The sequence below is a fragment of the Typopeltis vanoorti genome, chromosome 18, assembly GCF_054136105.1.
Source record: "Typopeltis vanoorti isolate ZY-2024b chromosome 18, IOZ_Tvanoo_1.0, whole genome shotgun sequence".
Taxonomy (NCBI): domain Eukaryota; kingdom Metazoa; phylum Arthropoda; class Arachnida; order Uropygi; family Thelyphonidae; genus Typopeltis; species Typopeltis vanoorti.
Window position 1 is genome coordinate 23,731,963 of NC_143566.1, and position 25,651 is coordinate 23,757,613.

A 25,651-nucleotide genomic window follows, 5' to 3' on the forward strand; every position below is an offset into this window, starting at 1 on the left:
TGAATGTTACTCTTATTTTATGTTGTTTGAGGAGATTGGCGAGCTTGTTGGAGATGCCACTTACAAACGGAATTGCAATCGTTTTTATATATTGAATATCTTCTTGTTCTCTTTGTGGTGGTTCAGAGAAAAGGATTTTATTGACTAGTCTTCTTGGATATCTGTTCAAGTACAAATTCTTGGAAATAAATTTTAACTCATCTTGAAGGGTCTTGTTGTCTGTTGTGATGCGAATCGCTCTTTTCTTTAACATGTGTACAATGCTGAGTTTATGTGAGATGTGGTGGGAGGAGTTGAAATGTAGGTAGCGACCTGTATTGGTCCATTCTACTGTCAACCTTAACAGAAATCAAGGCCTAATACTCCCAGAGATATGGAAAACCCTAATCAGAACCTTAAAAACGGAAGAAATGAACTTTAATACAAACTACAGAAAGTCCTCAGCAACAGCTAGCTGATCTTGTACACGCGATACTTGTTTCACTCACGTTCGATACTATTTTATTTGTAATTATTCTAGTCAGTGTTTTACAGTTATTCTTGTCAGTTTGCAGTTACGCATAATTGTGAGATTGTTTAAACCTCTATGTAAGCCCTGAATATGCCAACAGATAAGTGTGGCGAAACTAGTTGGTTCAGTTAATAAAATTGATCAACACTTGATCGGTAAACCAAAAAATATTATTATTTACTAATTGCTATCTCCTGTAGCCATTTTACTTAAGTCAAGATTTACTTTCTGGATTCTAAAAATAAAGTTAGGTCATAACTAATCCTGTCGTCGACTGCACGATTGTTAATATTTGGTGGAGATTTTTATTTAGAGATGTTTATATAGAGGATGTTATCATAATATTAATCCTACCGGCTGTGCCATTATTTAAATATAGTATTTTTATTAATTTAATCCTGTATATAGAAATGATCTCTATTCAACAATTATTTTTAATTTATATCTGAGTGTACCTATATATTATATGCACAAGCGTTCACTCCGATTGGTGCAATGACCTCTTTTTTTACTATTTCTTTCAGAATCCAAATAATCACTGACTCAAGATTAAAATACAAAATAAATACATTTAATAAAACACAAACAATATATATATATACACTTCAAACAACTTTACATAACTATAACTAAGTACAGAATTAGTTGGATCCAAGGCCTTTTAAAAATAAACTTACACTTAAGACTAGACTAAACACTTTGTTTTCACAATGACAAAATGTTCATAGCCAGTTTCTTTCTCTGTCAAAGCCCTTTTCTGAAGCCATATGACTTTATTCTTCATTTTCACAGGATCCTTTCTTATCACTCATGTAGCACACATTAATTCTTCCTAACTCAATTCTGTTTCTTTTTAGTAGAAATAATAGATAGATCCGGCGTCCTTAATACAGATGAAACTTCCTAATCAGAGTTTTCTCGAACATTGCTTTAGAACATAAATAGCAATTTCTTCTTTTATTCACTAATGCTTATTGACAGTCTTAACTCTTCCACTTTAAAAGAATTTACAGTTCTACAATTCTCTTTTCGGAACCTACTATAAATCTTTCAATTAGCGTTTCCTCCAATATTCCTTTTAAAATGCCTATAGCAATATTTCCCTTTTAGTCAATACTTATTCCACTTTAAACTTAATAGTTCCACGATTCCTTTTTCGGAATATACTATTAATTTTCCTCCGACTGTCACATAAAAAAAACTCAATTTCCTCCGAATCTAAGTGTTTGCCGGTTTGTGTTCTAATTTTCTTCCGAACCCTCTCCTTGTTTACACTCCTGTTACTTCGTTACCGAACTTGTCAGCTGTCAATCACACATCAAATCGGCGAGCATGCACACTCAATGAAACTGGTAAGCAAGAAGTTAGGTATAATGGCTGACACGTCTCTGTTAGCAACAAGAGAATATCTTCATAAAAACACAAAACTTAATATTTTAAATTACAATAAATTTATTTAAAGTAACACAACCATTCAAATCGGTAAATACATAAATTCTTAACTGCTTTACATATCATTTTTGACAAAACAATTTCAATAACGGGCACATCACAAGTGCTGACAATGCGTGTTATAAAACTAATAAACATACTAACATAAACAATACGTAAAAATATTCAGAATTTTAAATTATGATTATTTTTACACTATCCTGCTGCTTATAATTTTCATAGACGTCATCCTTATGCACACGGTATTCCTTCCACATCATCTGTTTCTTACAAAGCTCTTGCTTAATAAGATTACACACATCGATTTGATTCCTACCCTATTTATTCTTCGAACTTTCAGGATATATTTTGATATTGCATCATTTAAGTACAGGTAACCCTCGTGTAACGCGATTTCGATATAACAGCCTAGAAATTATGGTATCCCTTATTCAACGCGGTTTCGATATGACGTGGTCTACAATTTCTAGTAACCCTTTATTTATTTAATTTTTTTTTTTCTTTTCATATTTTTCACTGCGGGACTTAAGAATCAAATTTTATCTTCATTAAACTTGTGTCTGCTCGTATCGTGCAAGTAGTTATAAGTATCGAATTTAGTTTTATTGTATCACTGAATAAGGTGCTGTACAGAGGGCTTTTTGCGGTCTGTGTCATTCTCAACAAAGAGTGCAATTAGAGACACATGGAATAAAAACGGTGCTAACTAATAAATCACATGTCCCCTCTCATATAATGAATGTGTGCGAGTTCGCCTGCCACCTCAAACGCAAACAAGAAGCCATAAAATTCAACCAAGGGTTGAAACGTTTGTGTGAGTTAAGCCAGTCAGTAATGAGAAGTTCCATCGGAACGATAATGACACTCTGTTGTGAATGTGTTAAAACTAATAGTGAATGTTGTTATGATAGTTTCAGATGTTATGGAATTCGATTGAAGAGAATTAGCATTTCAACTCAACACTTGTCGATTGCGTTTGTCTTTGGGTCGCGCAATCTTTTGTTAATACTGTACCAATCATGTGCACGTCTTTATAGCTGCTGTCTTGTGGAAAACAAAATTCAGCTTGTACGTATTGTAACAATTAAAAAAAAAACTTGAATAATTTATAAGCATATAAAAGGATATCACCTGTAAATCGTTGATTTGCCAGCAAAATTCTCAGATATGCCACCTCTGGGACGAGTGCCATAGCTTCGTCATCTAGGGTTTACTGTATAAAGTGTTTATTGTTGAAAATTGTCTTCATTTTCTGCCAGGAAAGCGCATTTAAAATCATAAGTGTGTTATTCTCAAGCAGAGCAGTTTATTTTCTGGTGAGTTACATACATATGTAATGCTTTTTTTTAAATGTAAAAGTTTATTTTTATTGTAATGGCCACTAAAACTGCAACGAAAGGGAAAAAAACCAACATTGAAGAGGAAATTCATTTCTCTTGAAGAAAAAATTAAAATCTTGGATCGGTTGAAAATTGGAGAAAAACTAGGAGTTGTTGCAAGGACTCTGAATTTAAATGAATCAACAATTTGAACAATCAAACAAAATGAACATAAAATCCAAGAAAGTGTTATTGCTGGGTGAACGGTAAGTGCAAAGCGCATTGCTCGTGTTCGCGATATTCTAATAGAAAAAATTGAGACATCTCTAATGATTTGGATAGAAGATTGCACTCAAAAGAAAATTCCTTTGGATGGACACCTTATTAAGCAAAAAGCTCTCCAAGTTTATAAACATTTAAAAGAACTTGATGAAGATTCTTCAGAAGAAATCTCTCAGCATGGATTTTCTGCCAGTAAGGGTTGGTTCAAAAACTTTAAAAAGCGTTTTTCTTTGTATAATCTTAAAATCCAGGGAGAATCAGCATCAGCAAATGTTGAAGCTGCCCGGAAATACCCAGCAGAACTTTTAAAAATCATTAAAGAAGGTGGTTACAGTGCAGACCAGGTGTTCAATGCAGATGAATCTGGGTTATATTGGAAAAAAAATGCCAAAACGCACCTATATTTCGAAAAATGAAAGATCAGCTCCTCGATTCAGAGTTTCCAAAGATAGAATTACTTTACTGTTTTGTAGTAATGCATCAAGTGATACATGACAAAAACCAATGTTTATTAACTGATCTGCAAATCCTTGTGCGATGAAAGGGCTCGACAAGTCCATCCTACCTGTTTATTGGCAGGTCAACAAAAAGGCATGGGTTACAGCTAGCATGTTTGAAAATTGGTTTTTCAAGTGTTTTGTACCCGATGTAGAAAGTTGCACAAAGAAAAAGAATATGGACTTCAAAATTCTACTAATTTTGGATAACGCACCAGGCCACCCAACAAATTTAAGCCATCCGAATATTAAAATAACTTTTTTGCCGCCTAATACTATTTCACTTATTCAACCACTCGACCAAGGAATAATGTCAACATTTAAGTTATATTATATTCGGCAAACATTTCAATTAATTTTGGAAAAAATGGAATCTAATCCAAACATGACACTGCCTCAAGCGTGGAAAGAGTTTTCAATATTGAATTGTGTAAAAATTATTTCTCTGTCCATTAAGGAATTACAACCCTCTACGCTGAATGCTTGCTGGAAAAAAAAAAATGGCCTGAAGCCATAATGGAACAAAATTTCGTACCTCCAGTGGATGCTGATCTACGTCGTATAATAAACGTCGCACACATTTTTGGTGGAGAGGGCTTTTGTGATATGGTTGAAAACGAAATTAGTGAAGTAATTGATGGAGAAACAGATTTAAATGAGGAGGAACTGATACAATTAATAGATGGCGTCAAACCAAATGGCGAGGAAAGTTCTGCCGAAGATTCTGATTGTGATGAATCCGTTAAAGAATTCAGTTTAAAGAAATTAGCAGAAGGATTGGACTCGGCAAGAAAGTTAGGAAGTTATTTTACGGATAATGATCCCTCAGTGGAGAGCGCTCGGGAAAATTCACGAGACAATTGGATATTTGTTTAGCGCCATATTATGAACTTAATAAAAAATTGCAACATAGTGGAAAGCAAAGTCTTATTACTGACTTCTTGATGACTAAACCAGCCGAAGTATGCAATGAGAATTATACAAATGATGTCCAAGAGATTTCTAGTGGTGACGATCTCCGGCCACTTAAAGAACATCTACGAAATGTTATTTCTGAAGATAGTGATGACGATTAAAATATGCGCTTTATTTATTTTGTCTAAAACATTTATGCATTATGTGCAATGAAATTTGTGTACAATTTCTAATTTTTATAATTGTATACTATTGTCATAGTTTGTTTTCTTAACTTACATGAATTACCTGAATTAAATAAAAATATTGTTTTTGTTGGATATGTCATTGTTGTTTATATAATTTAAAAAAAAAAAAAAACTATTTCAGAACCTAACCCTACTTTTTCTATGTGATCTGTGTCTCGTATAACGCGATTTATATAACATGCATTTCTATATAACCTAACATCCGCGTTATACAAGGGTTACCTGTATTTTTTTAAATGCTTCCTATGCACTGTGGATGTTCTTCCCCAGCAACCGATACCATTTTGCTGAACTCAGTATGCTGCTCAGTTGTTTGTAATTTCCTGTGCTGTAGTTCACCATGTAACCTTTTCTGAATTCATAAACTTAGTCACTCTCCAAGTGAATACCACACAATCACTGTCACCAACCAGAGGCAGAATAATTAATTCTTTAACTGAAACACCCTCTGACATTATAATGAAATTTAACACTCTTTGAACTTGAGTTCCTTCTGTCACATGCTGCTTGAGGAAGTTGTCTCGCAGCATCTCAATAAATTCAGTTCCATTCTTCTCATGAGATTTTACTGCTACCCAGTCAATATTTCGATAATGAAAGTATATCATTATGATTTCTCTTTTTGTGCCTACTATCTCTATTTGGTGATGCATTTTTTTATCACCAGCAACTAATCAACCAGGTCTGTAACAACACCCCACTCTGTAATTGATCTTGTTAGGTTCCACTTCACACCAGATGGCTTCAAATTCACTGCCAAATGAATTAGTACTACAATCATAGGGCTCAATACTAACTGAATTCAAGTCATCCAGTATCATTAGCAGCATGTCCTCTCCTCTCTGGATATCTGGATTATGTTCATTTAAAAATAAAATAAAAGCCTCCCACAGTATTAATGCACTATACATTTACAACTTGTGGATGAAAGGCTAATAATAATAATAATGAAGCAAATTTCATTAAATTCCATCCAGCCAACGTGGAGCCATTAGTACCAATTTGAATCATTTTGTAATTAAAAATTATCTGATTGGAACCAGATGGACATTACCTTAAATTGCAAATTTCATGAAATTATCAGCCAGATTATGACTTGGATAAGGATGTAACTAAAATGAATCAGATCTGGCTGAATTATGAAATGTGGAAAGACAACTGGAATTGATTGATAGATTGGTTCTGCGAAATTATAGTTTGCATAAATCGAGACTTAAATTTGTATAAAAAATGAGAGGATAAGTTCCGTAACACTCAGTCATATGTATTTGTTTAAAATTCGACTTAATTTTCACATATAGATATACAACAGAAACATACATTGAAACCAAACAAATACTTTTATTTAAACAATTTATAATTAAAGATACAGTAGTACATACTGTATAGCTGATGTTCGAACATAGTTGCTTAGGCTTCTGCGGAAAGAGGACGTTAGAAAGATTTTTTAGTATTATTCCACGTGAAAGAACCAGATGGGATATAATTTACTGACTATACTAGTTTTGTGAAAATTCTTATGTTTCACGTCATCAGGAGAAATATGTGAATAAACTAAAAAACAGTTATAAGAGGTAATATACATAATTAAAGATTTGAGCTTAGTTCAAACATTTCATTATGTACATACAATGCACCATATACATTGCTATTTACAGTGAATATTGTATCCCTTTTAAAAGAACACGTTGTGTTTGCTGTTCTGTTGCATTGATCAGAAGCAGTTAAAAATGTATTTCGGTCATGATGCAACTGAAAAAAAAAAATGTGTGGAATTATATACATCATGCTCTACTGTCTGAAGCAGACAAACTTAATATTGCCGTAAAACAGATATTGATTTTGGATTACTCATGTATTAAAAAGAAAAGAGAGAGAGAGAAATACTGTTACCTGAAGTAAAAAAATTGGCATCTATGAGTCATCACACAACTATCATAATTCAAACACAAAATATGTTACCCAAACACACTTCATAACTTTTACTTCAGCTTTGAATTAAAGAAATAGAGTATATTTTAAAATTATCAAAGTAAAATTATTAGTACTTGCACCGAAGTTAAACTAAATATTTCTAACGTGCATTTGTATAACAAAAATGTTTTGTATATTACTTTGGATAAGACTGAGTTTATTTATTTAATGCTTCTTGATTTGTTAGTTGATTTTATACATGGAATCTGGCATCTAAACCTGAATTTCCTTTAATTTTAATAAGCTACTTAACATTGCTGGTTTTTTTTTTTTCTGGTTCAAGTAAGCATCAAATCAGCAGATGTAGTTTAAAGAGTTAAACAAGTAATGTGTACTTAGGGCAGTACATTTGCTTTGAACAAACTGAGCTGTCAACTCCAAATCTTGATAAAACAAGATGTTGACCATATCCTGTTCATTTGTACTGAGTCATAAGTTTAATTAAGAATGCTCATTGTATCTTTTTTGCATCTTTTTACAATATACCTTTATACTCACAAGATATTCATATTCTTTAAAAGTCTGGACTACTCGTACTTCACATGTTGCAGAAATATTTACGACTATCCAAAATATGGAATATCATACTCAAAATTGAGTGTCAAGATAATGGATTAAGATAATTCATGATAATTTTAGGCAAAATTATTATTTGCCCTAAAGTTATATTGGGATGGCACATACTTCAATTTTTGGAGTGTCTGGAAAAGGCTTCTTAGAGGAGTAGTGAATAATTTCTCGTATGGCATTTCTGTTATCCATAAGTGGTAATGGTGTTTTTCAAATATAGTATCTGTTTTAGTGTGCTGTATGAGAAACAAGGTAGAGGTGATCTGTTGACTTAGCTATACCTAACATGTATGCAGGATAACTTTGGAACTGGTGTGTAAATATTTGCATATGTGTGTAAAATTTCTTTGGAGAGGTATAATAAGCTGTAGAATTTTTATTAATTCATTCAAAATACAACAGCAATCTTCTTATTTAAATTAGGTTATAAGATCATCTTTTTACTGAAATCCTGATTGCAAGGCATAAAAACAAAACAAACAAAAAAAAGGATAAAAACATATTAAGAAATTGCTGTCTGAGGAGAGAAACATCTTTGATAGAATATATTTTTAAACAAGATCATAAACTCACCTTTATGTCACATTCAAGGAAAATGTGAATAAGTTGGCACTTTAACCAAAGCATAAGTTGGACAATTATCCATATGGATAGTAAGACGTGTATATATATATATATATATATATATATATACACGTCTTGCTATCCATATGGATAATTGTCTAGCTTATACTTATATATATGGTAGGTGTAAGATCTTCATGAAGTGTCAATTTTGCAAACTTCTATATTTTAAAGAGGGAGGGGAGATAAAGTTTACTCATTGTAAAATAATTGTATTCATTTCTCAAAATCCAGAATTTTACAAAATGATTATTTATTATTAAAATAAAGAGCCAAAAGGCTTCAGTTCAGCACTTCAAAATTACATAAGCGAAGGATACTAGATCCAACATTATTTCAAAGCCGAATGTAGAAACTATGAAAGTTTTGTAAGTTGACCAGAAAGTTTGTGGGAATACCTCTGCATTCATGAGTTGCCTTAGTGTGGACTACTTAAGACATAGGTGCTGCCCAAGCGTCTATATATTCGTCTTTTATTGGTCCATTTTGATAAGGTTTCACTGGCTTGTCAGCTGTTTAGAGCTAGTTGGTTCTCTTCAGAGACCAGGCAGAAACCCTAAGAGAGCGTAAACTCTCAGTATTAAGGAACTTGAAATGTTAGGGAAATGTATTTTTTGTAAGTTCGCAAGTTGACCAGAGAGCTTACAAAAAATAGATTTCTCTAGCATTTCAAGTTCCTTAGTACTGAAAGATTTTTCTCTCCTAAGGTTTCTGCCTGGTCTCTGAAGAGAACCAACCAGTTCGAAACGACTGTCAGGCCATTATTAAAATGGACTAATAAAAGGCGAATATATAGATGCTTGGGCAGCACCTATGTCTTTTAAGTGGTCCACACTAAGGAACTCCTGAATGCTGAAGAATGTATTCCCACAAGCTTTCTGGTCAACTTATTTCCACAAGCTTTCTGGTCAACTTATTTCTACGTTTGGCTTTGAAATAATGTTGGATCTAATATCCACTTTGCTTGTGTGATTATTTATTGTTCTTTAGGTTATATATGAATGTTCTTAATATTAGTTATGTTTAATGTTATTAAGCATAACATTATTCTTAGTAATATTAATAGTAGAGTATCTCTTTTTATAAAGATCTGAATTTACTTTTTTTTTAGGGTAGTATCGATTTAAAATAATTTATCTTTATTTGAATTATTAACAGTTTCCATGATTATTTGTAATGAAAGAAAGATAGCAGTTATTAAAAACGTGTGACTTTTGTTTTCATAGTTTCACCTAACTGTATAATAATGCGGGCTGGCATGTCATATTTTAAAATTCAGCCTGACTAAAGACATACATACACATGCTACTGAAATACTTTTTGCCTAATCTCCGATGAGAATTAACAGTTCAAGGTTTCCTGGTGAGTGAAGTCCTGAATCAGACATCCTAATAAAAGTGAATTTTAGTAACCTGTGTGTTGAGGCTTAAGTGCTGTGAGGACATCATGTTGGAGGTTTAATGGAATATTAAATTGGACTTTAGAATTAGTCACCCACGTGTTTCACTTAGTATTGTATTGTATTTGAGTGTGTTGTTACAAAAGTTATTTGTAATCCCTGAAGATAGATGTCTGAGTGACTGAGACAAAATGTCGGAAGCATTAAAATTAGTTTTAATCCTTTCCTAGTGCTGATAATATTCCATTAAACCTCCAACATGATAAATTTTAATAAGTTTCAAAGCAAACATTATTTGTTTGCATGGTCCTGCTGTCATGGAAATTCATTTCCACTTGTGATGTAGTTTGGGCATTTGAGGTGGACACTGGTTGTTGAGGTTGACAGTCGGGGGTTCTGATAGGAATAGTAATTCTGGTTTAGATGACTAGGTGGTGGTGCACATTACTTATATTGCTCATTAGACCACAGATATTGAAGTGGATGTGGAAACTTTTTTTTTTTGTAAGCATAATGTTGGGAGAGGGGTGTATTGTTTTTTTATGGTTTTTGATGTTTTTATAGTTTTTTTTGTGTTGGATTTTTTTGTTATGATTATTTTTAAACTATTTTTTGTGGGAGAATTTTTTTAACAACGGTAAAATTACATTTCTTTGAGTTGCGATCCAATTGTATGTGGTAAGATAGAGATAAAAAGGAAGTGGAACCTGCAGTGAGAGGTGACAGACTTGCAAACATACTGTCCACACTGAGGGAAGTCAGTCTCCTGTCCATGCATTGCCTCAACAATTCCAGCTGTAGCCAGTTTGCTGCCAAAGTTGAGAGATGTAGTCTCAGTTTGTTTACATCATTTCTGTTGTGCCTGCATTTTGCTTTTTTGCACATAATGTAATATTTCTTCTTCTCTTCTGCTCATCATGGGTTGAGTTCTTCAAAGAACGAATTTTTGCCATTTCTTTCTGTCTGCTGTCTTTTTATGGAGTTCTATTATAGAGTTTAAGTGGGTGCTTTCTTTAATGTTGTCAATCCATTTCTTTCTTGGTCTTTCTCTGCTGAGCTGTCCTTCAATTCTACCATTTAATAGTATGTTTGGTAGTCTTTCTGGGTTCATTCTAGAAACATGTCCAAACCAGCTTAGTTGGTTCTTTTTTAGTGCTGTAATTATTGTGTCTTTAAAGTTAAGTTCTTCTCTGACTTTTTCATTTGTTTTTCTTTCTGTCCAGTTTATTCTATTGATTTTTCTTAGGCATTTAATTTCAAAAGTATTGAGTTTATTCTGTTTCTTTTTTCCCTAAGATCCAGCATTCTGAGCCATAGAGCACTGTGGGAATTATCATTGTTTTATATATCTTTAATTTGAGTTCTTTGCTTGATCTTTTATTGTTCCATATTTTTTGTAGTCTGCCCATTGTTATCCATCCATTACTGATTCTGTGTTTGATGGTTTCGAAATAGTCTAGATCTTCAGTGATCATTGATCCTAGGTAATTGAACTACTTTACTTGTTGTTTCCTATTTTTATTTGGATTGCTGTCTGTGCTAGTGGCTTTGCGCTTCGCAACCATATGACTGGGGGAAGGAGTGTCCCAGGTTCGATTCCCGTCGAAGAAAAAGTGAGGAATTTGAGGATCTTCCTCAGCCATAGCCAAGTTAGCCGGTCTTGGGTGCAGGCAGTAGTGTTTTTTCTGCCAGTTTATCTGGCGTTTTTCATCCCACAAGCAGGCAAAACGGCCCCCTGAACACAGACGGATCTACAGCCATAAATACTTTACACCTCATGAGGGGGCTCAACTCGCCCCAATAGGGACGGGGGAGAAAAATGGAGGAAACTCCATACAAATAAATAAATTTGGATTGCTTCCCTTTTTCTTCCTATTTCCATTAGTTTTGTTTTACTAAAATTGATTTTCATATCATATTTGTTACTTGTTTGATGCAGCTTGGCCAGGATATTTTCTAATTTTTCTTGGCTGTCTGTAGTGATAACTATGTCATCAGTATACTTTAAATGTGTTATATTTCTTCCATTTATGGTTATACCTTCACACATCTGTTGTCCTTCGTCTACTACTTCTTTTAAGTACAGGTTGAATAAATATGGTGACAATGGGCAGCCTTGCATAACTCCTTTTTTTAATTGCTATTTTATCTGTTTCTATGTTTTTGTAATTCACTAATGCTTGTTTCTGAATAATAATTCTTGATACAATTTAATAGGTATTTGTCAAACCCTCTGTTTTCTAGAATTTTAATGAGTTTGCTTCTGTTTATTGAGTAAAAAGCTTGTTTGAAGTCGATAAAACAGCAGTAGAGTTTTTTTATTTTTATCTCTCATAAGATCTGCTAATCTGTTTAATGTGAAAATTGCATCTATTGTGCTTCTGCTATTTTTAAATCCCATTTGCTCTTCCATCTGTTATTCTTAGGGATGTTTAACTCTGTTTTGAAGAATCCTAATGAATATTTTATAGCAATGGCTTAGAAGGGTGATAGGTTTATAGTTAGTGCAGGATTTTTTGTGGATGGGTAAATTTTGTGTTGGTAAATTTCCTTTCTTTAGTATTTTGTTGAATGTAGTATTTATATTGGTTTAATATCACATCGATGACATCCAGCATCTGAGGATGTCATTGAAATGCTGATGAAACTAATCTGGTACACAAGTACCAGTGCATTTTGATTACAGTGATGTAATGGTTTTATTAGAGATGGGGAAAAAGAATGTTTATTAGATTTCATTTCAGATTATCTCAACAGGTAGATAAATAGAGAACATGTTTGAATACCATGCACAGAAATTTACTACTAAATTTGGAATGGGTTTTGTATCTTTTAGAATAAAAGAAAAAAGCAAGATAGTAAATTTCATGATGCAAAAGTTCAGAATGGATCAGAAGATCAACAGTACAGCAAAGATTCTTCTACTGAGGAAGAGGATGGATCTTTAATTATACCCCCAGTAGAAAACCATTCTTCATCTAGAATTCAGCTTATAACTCCAAAGTTTGATCCTAAGTAAGTCTGAATAATTCAGTGTTAAATTTTGTCATCTAAATTTTTGTGGTTTTTTGCAGAACATACTAGTAGATAATGTAAAATTCTGCAGTGAGTACAAAATAAGAAATCAGAGTAAGCTTAAATTGGCAGATGCAATTATTTCACAATATGTTATAGTAGTTTTGAAAGAAGAAAAGAAATCTACTGAGATTGTCTAAACTCCTGTATACTGTATTATACTGTAACAAAAATGGTAGTGTGTATGTGGTTAAAGAAAATATGTGAACCATAGAAAGCTCTCTAATCATTAAATACTAAAATAATTGAGACATGGGCTATATGACCATGTATCAATTATTTTGACCTGATATGTCAGGTCATAGCTCTCTCTTATGGCTTATTTGTAATTCAACTGATTTAGTGGTGTTTTGTATTGTCTAATTTGTATAGATCCTCTCTCTCCTTATATAGTCACACAGTATCCAAATACATAATCTTCATATCTAAATAAATCTTCATATCTTCTAAAAAAATTCACCATGGATGTTACAAGTACATCTTTGGTGAATTTTTTCACCAAAGCTCATTCCAACTGGCTCACTCACCACATGCTAAGAAAAGAATCTTGTGTTCTCTAACCCAGTGCTTCCCAAACTTCTGGATGTCAGGGCCCCCTTTGCAAAAATTAAAATATTTCACGGCCCCCCCCCCCTCGAAAAAAATCGTAATAGAGAGATATATTATTATAATATTTATTGTATTTATATTCAATACAAAACATACACAGCGAATATTGCAAAAATCAAATGCACATATTACATTTTTTGCCTCTTACCGTTTGGTTCTGAAGACGATGCAGGCTGTTCTGGTAAAATATGAAATACTTCCTTTTTTTTGAGTCTGTTTCTGCTTCTGCTGATTGTTCGCGGGGAATTTTTTTATTTTTTATCAGCCACTTATCCATCTCAGTGTTAATTTTTTTTAATGTAGAATAGATCAAATAATATCACCACTTACTGATACTGGCACACCACAGACTAACAACATGAAATTAGTGAATATTACCTGAATAAGGGAATCCCAGGACCAGGAACATTTTTTTCTTTTGTGACTTTTCTCCCTTGTACGGTAATTAAGCCTAACGCGAAACAGACAGCAAAGGCAGGTTATTAAAACGTGCATATGATTGGTGTGGTATTAACAAAAGATCGCGCAACCGAAAGATAAAAGCATAGCTGACATGCTAACTCTCTTCAACCAAATTCCATATGTGAAACTGCCATAACATTCATTATATATATATATTACTTAGTTTTAACACTTTTACGAATTTTAACATTCGGTTGAATTTTATTGCTGCCTTGAGAAATCGAACTCACACACATCTAATTAATAACACTAGTTTTTAGTTAGATACTGTGTTTGCCCATGCAACATATGGTTTTGTTTCAGTCTATACAGCATAGTTTCTGTATGAGGGGACATGTGATTCATTAATTAGTGTTTTTATCCCAGTTGTCTCTAATTGCACTATTTGTTGAGAAATATATTTCACAGACTGCTCATACCTTATTCACTGGCATAATAAAAGTACTTGTTTTTATTGCCTCTGCAGTATAGTGAGAGGACGTGTTGTTTACCACTGCAAGCTAGTTACTATCTCCCCACATGAACTTGTTTAAGCTTTTTTTTCATGTGTGAAGTATATGCGAAACTTTTATTGGTAACAGAAAACTAGCTCGGATGACAGTGATAATATAAAACGAGTTTTGATATGTATATAAAGTCAGTATCAACAGTCCCTGATTACGAACGCGTGATGAAAGGGACAGAAAGATTTCCATTAAAATATAAAAAATAACAAAAAAGAAATAATAAAAGTTAAATACGTTTCTTTTAAAATAAAAAAAATCTACTTAGTCTTAAAACATTTTAAATTTGTTTTCATTATTTCACGGCCCCCTCAACAAAACCTAAGGTCCCCAAGGGGGCCGCTGCCCACAGTTTGGGAAGCGCTGCTCTAACCCACATCCTTGCCCAGTTTCCAGAAATCGCCCTTTTCCTGTTAACAGTAACATCTCATATCTATAAGATCCCCTTACCAGTCTATGTATTTCTTTCATCTCTCCTCTCTTCCACCTGTTATCCAAACTTTGAAGACCACGTCCTTTAGTCTGTCCTTATATGCACAATTCCAGATATCATCTCGGTTATCCTCTGCTGAATATTCCTGATATGTACCCTTAACCTCCCAACCGGCCGTGACGTCTATAGATATCCAGCTAAATCTGGATATGATTCTGTAACACCTATTGAATAACATGAATAGGAAGTGCAATTTTGTCTGACTATTTCATCTACCTTGGCTGGTAGGATGGTTAAGGGTGTACATAGTACAATGATAGTACAACATGAAAAGTTTACATTATAACTAATTTCCTATTGACAGTTTTCCTGCAAATTATATAGTCTGTTATCTGTCAGAACTCCAATATTGTGAGATATATTTTGGTCTTCTAAGACACTTCTAACTGAATCAATCCACCCAGATCTTGTTCTCTTCCTCTGAATGTTTTACTTATCATCCTGATATGAAACATCTGCTGTGCTAGCCCTTCCCCTCCCGTTCTGTTTTAATTGACCATACTACCTGAGATTACCTCTTCTCACACATTCCTGAATGATAATAGTGTTAAGTTCCTTCCTGATATCTTCATTTTTAGTATGATTCTTGCATTGGTGCCATCTGTTCACTTCTAATTTTTCTTATAACTCTCATATCTCATAGGAGGCAAAGTTTCTCTTAAGTGATAAAACTGTTGATATGGTTTTAGTAGTTTATTTGATGGAGCTTGTTGCTACGTTCATATAGAAAGTGAAGTTACTAAATTGCATTGGATGAAGACGATGTTTTCTTCAGTGTTCTGCAATTCTAAATGCAAGAAGAATTGGACTATGTTACTGTCATAAATAGACAGCAACATACAACTGTTGATTTATGATAACTGAAAGGAAGCTGCATAGCATGTTGTTTGGAGTTGTAACCTGAAGATTGCATTGGCACTTGCATAGTTAAGTTGTATTGATTTTCTGTTGGATATATGTGTGTGTATATATATATATATATATATATATGTATATATATTTTTTTTTTATTGTGCTTATAAGGTGTGAGAAGACTCAGTCTCTTAATGGGTTAATTTAGAAGATGTTTACGATAAATCCTGGGATATGGACCTGTGTTTGCAAGGTTATTTAGAAGTTTAGTTTCAATGTTTTGTTTTTATTTTAAATTAAAGGGTTTAAAAACGTGGTGATTGTGTGTGTGTGTGTAAATGGTGCAATCATTGACAGGATTAAGAGAATATTAAATAATTGAGAAATGGAATCTTATACATAATTTTTTGTGATATTAGTATATTTAAGTGATTAAGAAAATAATTCAAGTATAACAAGTGAAAATTCTGAATCTTCATTACAGAATGAAGAATTTTCAAAATATGTGAACTTGAGTTATGCTATAGCAAACTTTAATCGTGATTCTAATGAAAATATTGAAGCATTCTTTGAAATAGCAGAAACAGTTAAGAAAATTAGTAGATGGTCTAAGGAACTGATGCTTTTAATTTTAATAAACTGCTTAAAAGTACTTCCATTGAGGAATGTTCTAGAAAACAGGAACTTGGCCCCAATCTTTGGCAAGTTTACTCACAAGTACAGATGCAAAAAGAATTTGTTTCCCACTTTTATGATAGTGAATTTTTGAAAAGGACTCTTCTCTCTCAATTCAGAAATGGATTGAAGCCTGAATTAAAAAGGTCAGTTTACAAACAAAGAATTACTGATATTAAAGGAGTTCTTGGAGTTGATCAAAAGGAAGAATCACTGATTCAAAGTTTGTATCCAAACACAGCTAAATCTGTTAATACAGTTGATGAATCAAGCTTTTCCATGCTGTGTAAGAAAAATTCCTTTGAATCCGGGACACTTTCATATGCTAGTTATGTCATGAACTTTCAAATGCAAAACTTTGATGAGCAATTTGAGAAGTTAAAGCAAGAATTAGAAAAGAGAGTAGATGATAAGATGTTGATTATTTCAAAGATATAGGATGAAATTTTGAAGTCAATTTCAGAACTGCTATTTCATGAATGCCACATGAGAAGCAAATGGGTGGATGCAAAACTGTCAAATGTTTTAGATGGGAATTAGGTCACATCTCCAAACACTATTCTGTAGAGTTGCCTTTAATCTTGAAGAAGTCACAACAGCACATAAAGATTCTCAGTCTTTAAATGTTGTGTAGAACATGCTTAGAAGAGAAGTGAAGAATTCTAAATCTTTACAGTCTCATCCTTGTAAAATTTTACCAACTCTGGATCTAGCAGATTCAAAACTTAAGTTAATGATGCCAAAATTGCAGGGTTGTCATGTAAAATACTTTTTGACATTGGAACACACACCTCAGTCATTACTTGGTAGTTTTTCCAGTTTTTCATTAAGGGAAAAGTTAAATGTTGGCATTCAATATTTGGATAATGAGATAATATCCTGATTTTTTAACTTCCTGGACTCAGGAAGTGAAGAATTCTAAATCTTTACAGTCTCATCCTTATTGTAAGACTAACAACTTTAACTTTTAACTTCCTGGACTCAGGAAGTTAAAAAAGCAGTCAAGGAAAAGAAGAATGAATGCATATTGAATGATTGTGGAAATAAGCCATCATATACTCTAAGAGCATATAGATATATCAAAGCAATGTGTAAAATTAGCTAAACAAAACCCATGGTAAGAGTTAAGTAAGAATACAGAAAATAAATATCTGGAAGGTTGCGATATAATCTGGAGGCTGTTGAAAGCTTATAGATGGAGGAACTAGTACTTTAAAAGATTCACAGGTCAAAAAAGGTGAAACATGAAGTTATTCTAGATGTCTTCAGTAATTACTTTGAACGATTAAATGTAGCAACAGCATGGAGGTAGAAAACATTCAAGTGGCAAGCAGGAGTACATTCCAATATTTGAGGTAGGAAAAAACCATTAAAAACTTGAAATGTGGAAGGGCAGCTGGAGTAGCTATTTGGCCAGAAATACTTAAATATGGAGGTATAAGTTTTATGATGGCTACACTGCATTATTCAGAAGGGTGAATTGTAGATGATTGGAGTAGTGCTCTCATAGTACCAACTATAAAAAGAAATAAAACTGAATTGAAAATTACAAAGGAATTACCCAGCAGTGTAATTCCTGGTAAGATTTATGCATGCATACTTTAGAAAAGGCTAAGAAAAATTGTAGTTTTGTAGATCTGGAAAAGGTGTATGACAGAATGTCGAGAGAAAAGCTGCTCAAAATGCTAGTTATATGTTGTCAATGGGACATTATAACATTATACCAAGCAGTACATAGTCCATATTTGAATTGTAAGTCAGCAGTTAGAAATGAAGGAGGTACAGGAAGATGTTTTGATGTTGAATCAGGTATGAGACAAGGGCACATATTATCTCCATTGTTATTCATCATTATGGCAGAACATGGCAATGACTCTGATATCAAAATTGGAAATGTTTAGCTCTTTACTTTATGCAGATGATGTGTTATACTTATAAAGAAATCCCAGTGCAGGTCTGCAGGATTCCCTGACTAAGTTGAATAACTGCAGTAAGAAATTTAGTATCAAAATTGACAATAAGAAAACAATGACAATGAAAATATCCAGAAACATTTCAAACATCAACATCGTTGATAGAAAGCCTGTAGAACCAATAAAACATTGCAGCTGTTCATATATCTAGTTTAGTGTTTTTACTATTCTTATTCCATGTAAACTTATTCACATGACTCTTGATTAGATAGCTTTGCTAATTAGATATGGAATTTAACAAAGCTGTATAAGTAGGAAGTTGTGAAGTCATACCAGATTTAACTTGAGGATCTAAGAGTTGGGTTAGAAATATAGCATTTCGACGACTAGAGACCACATGACATTTACTGAGAAAGATTAGGGGAGTTAACAGATGACATCAGTAGCAGTATCATATTAAAAATGTGAGGACATAAGGAAAAAAACTTGACATTTTCACATTCAGGAATGTGTAAGTAGAGCTAATCTACTTACACTCTTCCTAGAGATCTGATCTCTAGGAAGAGACCAAAATCTAGGTGGATTAATTCAGTTAGAAGTACTGTAGAAACTGAAATCTAAGATCTGGTAATATTGGAATCTTGACAGAACAGATTAATTTGAAGGAAAACTGTTGATAGAAAGTTAGTAATGATATAACTTTTTTGTGCAGTGCTAAGATAATATCCTGTACACCTCTGGGAGTACATATCAAGAATTTGGTGATGAGACCTTCCCTGTTGTCTCATATCTTTGATATATTTCTCCCACTGTTTAAGAATATGTCTCTCTAACATCACATCCCCATTTTCATTTTTATACATTTGAATTTTTTTTATATTTTTTATCTTGTTGAATTTTATAATACTGCAGCAATTGTCTTCAGTTTCTTGATAACTTAAACATTTTGGTATTTTAATAGGGATATTTCAGCATGAAATATATATTAATTAGAGTAATTTAACCAATACTTCTGATATTTTGGCAAATTAAATTGCCATAATGAGGGACCAATGCACAAATAAATATGCATGTAGGCACTACATTGAATTAGTGACAGTGAAGTAAGTGACAACAACAAAGAATGGGCTTTGAGTCCTAAATAGTACCCTCTAATTTTCTTGGCTGTTGAGCTGATGATCTGAGTAGTGCCTCCCACATTAGAGGTAGTTTCATTCACCTAAATTTGTTGCAGTAGATTCGAAGAAAAGTCTCATATTGTATTTGCTATAGGTGAGTAAGGTGGGTAAGGATACAACAGCATCCTCTCTTTCTAGATTACATGCCAACTCAACATAGCCCTCATATTCTTGGTCACTCTCCCACGGATGGTATGTGATCATAAACTTTGTACAACAGAGCAAAATGGGTTTGTTCTGATAATAATGCCTCACTACTGAACTTGATTCACCTTCCTAGCTGGCTATTCCCTCCAAAACATAGACTATATCAAGTCTATCACTAAGTTTTATTGTGGCTGCATTGGAAAAACTAGCCGAAATCTATTTTTTTTTTTAAAAAAAAGTACAACTCTAATCACTTATAGACCATATAAAAATCTGTCATATCTGCTACTCCAAAGACCAAGCAAAGTGTCTAGACCTCCTAGGTTTTTACTTGGTACTTTGCAGTTATAAGCTGTCCTGCTATGGTCAAACAGACAGAACAGCCAATATCAGAATTGCTGAGCACAGGCACTACATTCACTTCCACCACTACAGCCAAGGACTCATGGACCATGCTTTGAACTCCACAGGATATACTGGAAAAAAAACCACCTTTCCTCACTATAGCGAATATGGAATCTTTCTCTGGAATCTGTCATATCAGTAAGAAACCAGTAAAGCTGCATGAAATTACTTAATACACACACACATTATAATACCTTGATAGAAATGCCAGTGCAGGTTGTCATTAGATACCAGAGTAGAATGCCTGAATGATTCATTAACTTATTTAATTAATATCACAGATTTAGATTTAGGATATTATTATTATAATAAGGTCACTCTCCCACTGATGGTATGTGATCATAAACTTTGTACAACAGAGCAAAATGGTCCAAGCTGTATAACTGAGAGGAGACCTCCTCTCAGCCTTTAAAGGAATGCGGAGAACCGACCAGGGCTTCTGACCTAATGCCCAATCCTCACCTTCTCGTGGTGCACCCTGTTGGGTATCTACTTGGATACTGAACGAACGAAGATGGGCTGGAAATTTGGGATTTAGCCGACCAAATTGTATTCTTATTGGTTAAACCAAAATAAATAAATGATGGTACAACATGACAAAATTTCATGCCGGCTGGGGCGTCGCCCAGTTAAACAAGGCGCCCGTTGTTTTCACCAGGGAACCAGGGCAAACAGCGAAAAGTCAGCTACTGGAACAAATCTGAAAACAAACCCCAACTCAACATCACCAGAGTTAAATATCGGTACTATCAACGTAAGAAGCCTGAATGGCAAAGAAATGGAGCTAGCTGAGGAATTAGATAAGTACCAGATCGATATAATAGGGGTGACTGAAACAAAAAAGATCAAAACCGGTGAGATCTTTCTTAGCAATAAATACAAAATGTTATATTCAGGCAATGACAATCAAGAAAAAGAAGGAGTAGCCATAGTATTCAACACAAAATACGAGGCTAATCTTCTTGAATGGCAGTCAGTCTCAAGTAGAGTAATGTGGGCAAATATGAGAATGGGGAACTGGACAATGAGACTTATTTGTGCCTATGGTCCCACAGAAGGTTCTACTAAGGTAGAAGTGGAGGAATTTTTTGAGGCTTTAGAAAAAGCAACTGACACTATGAGAAAGGAAAAGTTGGTCCTTGTTGGGGATCTAAATAGCAGAGTAGGAAATGATTGTGAGACATACAAAAATATTTTGGGAAAATTTGGAGAAAAGAGCAAAGCTAATAATAATGGCAAATTTCTGTTGGATTTCTGCTCAGGACATGGACTGGTTATTACTAACACCATGCTCCAACATAAAAATGTGCACAAATTCACATGGAGAGAAGAGGCAAGGAATAAGAAAAGTCTCATTGACTATGTTATTGTTGATAGTGATGTTTTCTCCCTGGTGCAGGACACCAGAGTGTACAGAGGATTTGAAATTGGAAGTGATCACTATTTAGTCTTGAGCAGGATAAAATTGAATTTCATATTGAAAAGAATAACATGTAAGAAAGTTTTAAAGCGAATAAAAGTTGAGCAGCTCTCAGATGTGAACTGTAAACTAAAATACACAAAGATTATTGAAAACAAAATGAAAGAGTTTGAGAACAGGAATCAAACCATGGAGATTCAGTGGCAAGCCTTGAAGAAAGCCCTGATTGATTCAGCTTGAGAGGCATGTGGTGAAGTTGTCTGCAAGGAGAGAAAAATTAGAACTCCATGGTGGACACAAGAAGTTAAAGAGGCAGTGAAGGAAAAGAAGAAAGCATATCAAAAGTTCCTGTCAAATAAGTCAGCTTGTGCTCTTAGAGAATATAGAGACAAATGCAAGAATGCTAAACATTGTGTAAAACTAGCTAAACAAAAGTCATGGGAGAACTTTGGCAAGAATATAGAAAATAAATATCAAGAAGGTGGCAAAATATTCTGGAGGTTGTTGAAGAAGCTTAGGAATGGAGGAAAGAGTGTTGTAAAAGGAGTTAGAGATGATAAAGGTGACATGAAAACTGGAGAAAAAGATATCCTTGAAGTATGGAGTAATTACTTTGAAAAACTGCTAAATGAAACAAGCAGTGATGACAGCACAGTGGTAAAAAACACTGACCAGGCATGCAGGCAGGAATACATATCCATACTTGAAGTAGAAAAAGCCATCAAAGGCTTGAAATGTGGAAAGGCAGCAGGCATAAATGATATTAGACCAGAAATGCTGAAGTATGGTGGTATGAGAGTCTTACAGTGGCTGCACTGCATAGTTCAGAAAGCCTGGACAGAGGGACGAATTCCCGATGATTGGAGTAGAGCTCTCATAGTACCCATATATAAAAAGGGAAATAAAACTGAATGTGAGAATTACAGAGGTATTTCCCTACTGAGTGTTCCTGGCAAAATCTATGCAAGTATACCTGAGAAACGGTTGAGAAGAATTGTGGAAGAAAAGCTTGGTGAAGAACAAGCTGGATTCAGGCCAAACAGAGGCTGTCAGGATCAGATCTTCACTTTACGACAAATAGTCGAGAAAGCATGGGAATATAACAAAGATCTGTATTTAAGTTTTGTCGATTTGGGAAAGGCATATGACAAGGTGCCAAGAGAGAAGCTAATCAATACGCTGCAGTTATATGGTGTCAATGGGGCATTATATCAAGCAATACTTAGTCTTTATTTGAGTTGTAAGTCAGCAGTGAGAATTGAAGGAAGTACAGGAAGATGGTTTAATGTTAAATCTGGTGTGAGACAAGGATGTACATTATCTATATGGATCACATTATGAAGGAAAGTGGTATTAAACATGATATCAAAATTGGAGATGTTAACGTCAGCTCTTTGCTTTATGCGGATGATGTTATACTTGTAAATAAATCCGCTACAAGTCTGCAAGATTCTCTGACTAAATTGAATAGCTGTTGTAATAGATATGGTATGAAGGTCAGCAATAAAAAGACAAAGACAATGAAAATAGGCAGAATCATTGAAAATGTCAACTGTGTTGTGAATGGAGAACCTGTGGAACAAGTAAAACATTTCAGCTACTTAGGCACGATTTTTACTGAAGATGGTAAATTAAATATAGAAATAGACAACAGAATCAGCAAAGCTGGTATGGTGGGAAGTCAATTGAATAAATTCATATGGAATAAGAGAGAAATTAGTCGGAACACTAAATTAGCTGTATACAAGACAGTGTTCAAACCAGTTTTAACTTATGGATCTGAGAGCTGGGTCAGAAGTAAAACACTTGACCAACGACTAGAGACTGCAGATATGAGAGTCCTGAGAAAGATTAGAGGCGTGAACAGATGGCATCAATGGCAATATCATATTAAAAACGAGGATATTAGGAAAGAACTTGACATTGTCTGCATCCAGGAATGTGTTAGCAGAGCTAATCTCAGGTGGTATGGTCACCTAAACAGAATGGGCGAGGAAAGATTAGCAAAACAAGTGTTCTCTGATAGTTTGGCAGCAAAACGACCCAGAGGAAGACCAAGATATAGGTGGATTGATATGGTACAAAGTGCCTTAGACAATAGAAATATAAGATCTGATAATGTCGGAGTCTTGACAAGTAACAGTCTGATTTGGGGGAAAATTGTAGATAGGAAGTTAGTAATGATATAATTTTTTCATGTAGTAGTATCATATCCTGTACACCCCTTGTGGGTACATGGCAGGAATTTGATGATGACGATTGTGAATTTATGGTATTGCTTTAAAATATGTAAAATGTTTATTTTGCAAGCGCTATATACAAACTTGCATTATATATAAAAACTCCTAAAAGAAAAGGACACATAAACTTAACAACAGAGTTAAAGAACATAAACACCACACAAAATTTCTTGTCTTCTCTTCAAGATCACAAGATTTCATGAGAGTTTCTTCCATCTAAACTGTAGCCATAGAAATCTAATTAGTTCATACCTGTTTTTCTTTGAAAGCAAAAAGATAATTTGTGTGCAACTTTTCTTAAGAAAGAACATATTTCTTATTTCATATTTTCTCTACAATATCAATTCCTTCTATTTCTTTGAAATACAAAGATAATTTTAAAGTTTCTTGTGGAAATTTCTTCCTTATCCTTGAACACAAAAAGAATTCATCTCTTTTAGGTTTACAGCTCTTAACTGGTATGTTTGCTTAAATATACTTGTTGTATAACATATCAAAAGGAACTGTCTATTATATCAGGAGAAACTGTATATCTCTTATCTATGTCACAATGCAGCTTCATTTAAAAGAAATTCATCCATTAATTTCCCTGATAATGCTCTTTTTCACCTTTTTTCGCATAAGAATTCCTTTAAACTGAATTTTTTCCCTAAACTTCCAATATTTCAGAACATCTCTATTTTAATCAACACAATAACTGTTCTATTATTCTCTCACTAATTCAACTTCCTTTTTCGGAAGTACACACTTCCAAAAAGGAAGTTTGTATAGTTCGCCCACCGTTTGTAGATCTCTCCTTGGCATTTTGCCAAGAATAGTCGATTCATGCTGAAGGGGAGAAAGAAATGAAGGATGTACGAATTGGTCGGCAGCATGCGAAATCACCTGCTTTCTTGTCTGTTGCTGTATTGGTACTAGCTTGATTTTTGTTGTCGCTTTTTTGCATTATTATTATTAGTTTGTATGATGGATCCAGTACAGTCAACAAGCTCTGTTGTTAAACGTTTCAGTAGCTCTTGCAAAAGAATATTGAATAATGTGCTGACATTCTGAGAAAAAGAATTGTCTCCTTGTTCCTTTTTCTCAAGTCATAAAACGTGCAAGTGCAATTGCGGGCGTATCGGGGTCGACTGTTAAAAGAATTCGTAGGGAATCAAAAGGTGAAGGTAAGCCAAAATTTAAATCTCCTAAAAAAAAAAAAGCGCCAGAGAAAGAAAACCATCGAAACCGTAGCTTTGAATGATTTTGATGTAGACGTTATAAGAACTATTCACGATTTTACGTGGTCGAGAAAAGAGTGCCAACTGTTCCGAAATTGATTCCTGTGCTTAAAGAAAAAATTAATTTTCCTTGGAAAAGAGAAACTTTAAGGAAAATACTTCATGATATCGGATTTTATTTTAAAAAGTCCCAGAATAAATGGAAACTTATCATGGAGGGAAGTGACATTGCTTTATCTAGAACACAGTATTTGAGAGCAATAAGACGTTTCAGGGAGGAGAAAAGACAGATTGTGTATCTAAATGAAATGTGGATTGATAGTAATTTAACTTATGGAAAATGTTGGCAGTCTGATGGAAGAATGTGGAGTGCTACAAACCAGAAATGCCTTGCAGCGCATAATAATTTTGTGTGCAGGTGGGGAAATGGGTTTTTTTATCAAATTCAAACTTACTATACAAAGCCAATTACCATAGGCAAATGAATTCTACGATCTTCGAAAAGTGGGCAGAAGAAAAACTGATTCCAAACCTTCCTAAAAATTCTGTTGTTATAATTGATAACGCTTCATATCACTCTATTCGATTAAACAAAGTTCCAAATTGGTCTAATAAGAAGCAAGTTCTTTTGGATTGGCTCTCTGCAAATAACATTTCTCATTCCCCAG

At 33.8% G+C, this 25,651-nt stretch overlaps 1 protein-coding gene across 2 annotated transcripts in view; it reads left to right on the forward strand.

The window, feature by feature from the left end:
• LOC150096543 (borealin-like) overlaps nucleotides 1-25,651 on the forward strand; it is a 160,517-nt gene that overhangs the window by 98,096 nt on the left and 36,770 nt on the right. For both annotated transcript variants that reach the window (XM_090408031.1, XM_090408030.1), the window contains exon 6: nucleotides 12,628-12,806. In XM_090408031.1, the coding sequence (XP_090264157.1) occupies nucleotides 12,628-12,806 (179 nt within the window). The remainder of the gene's footprint in view (nucleotides 1-12,627; nucleotides 12,807-25,651) is intronic.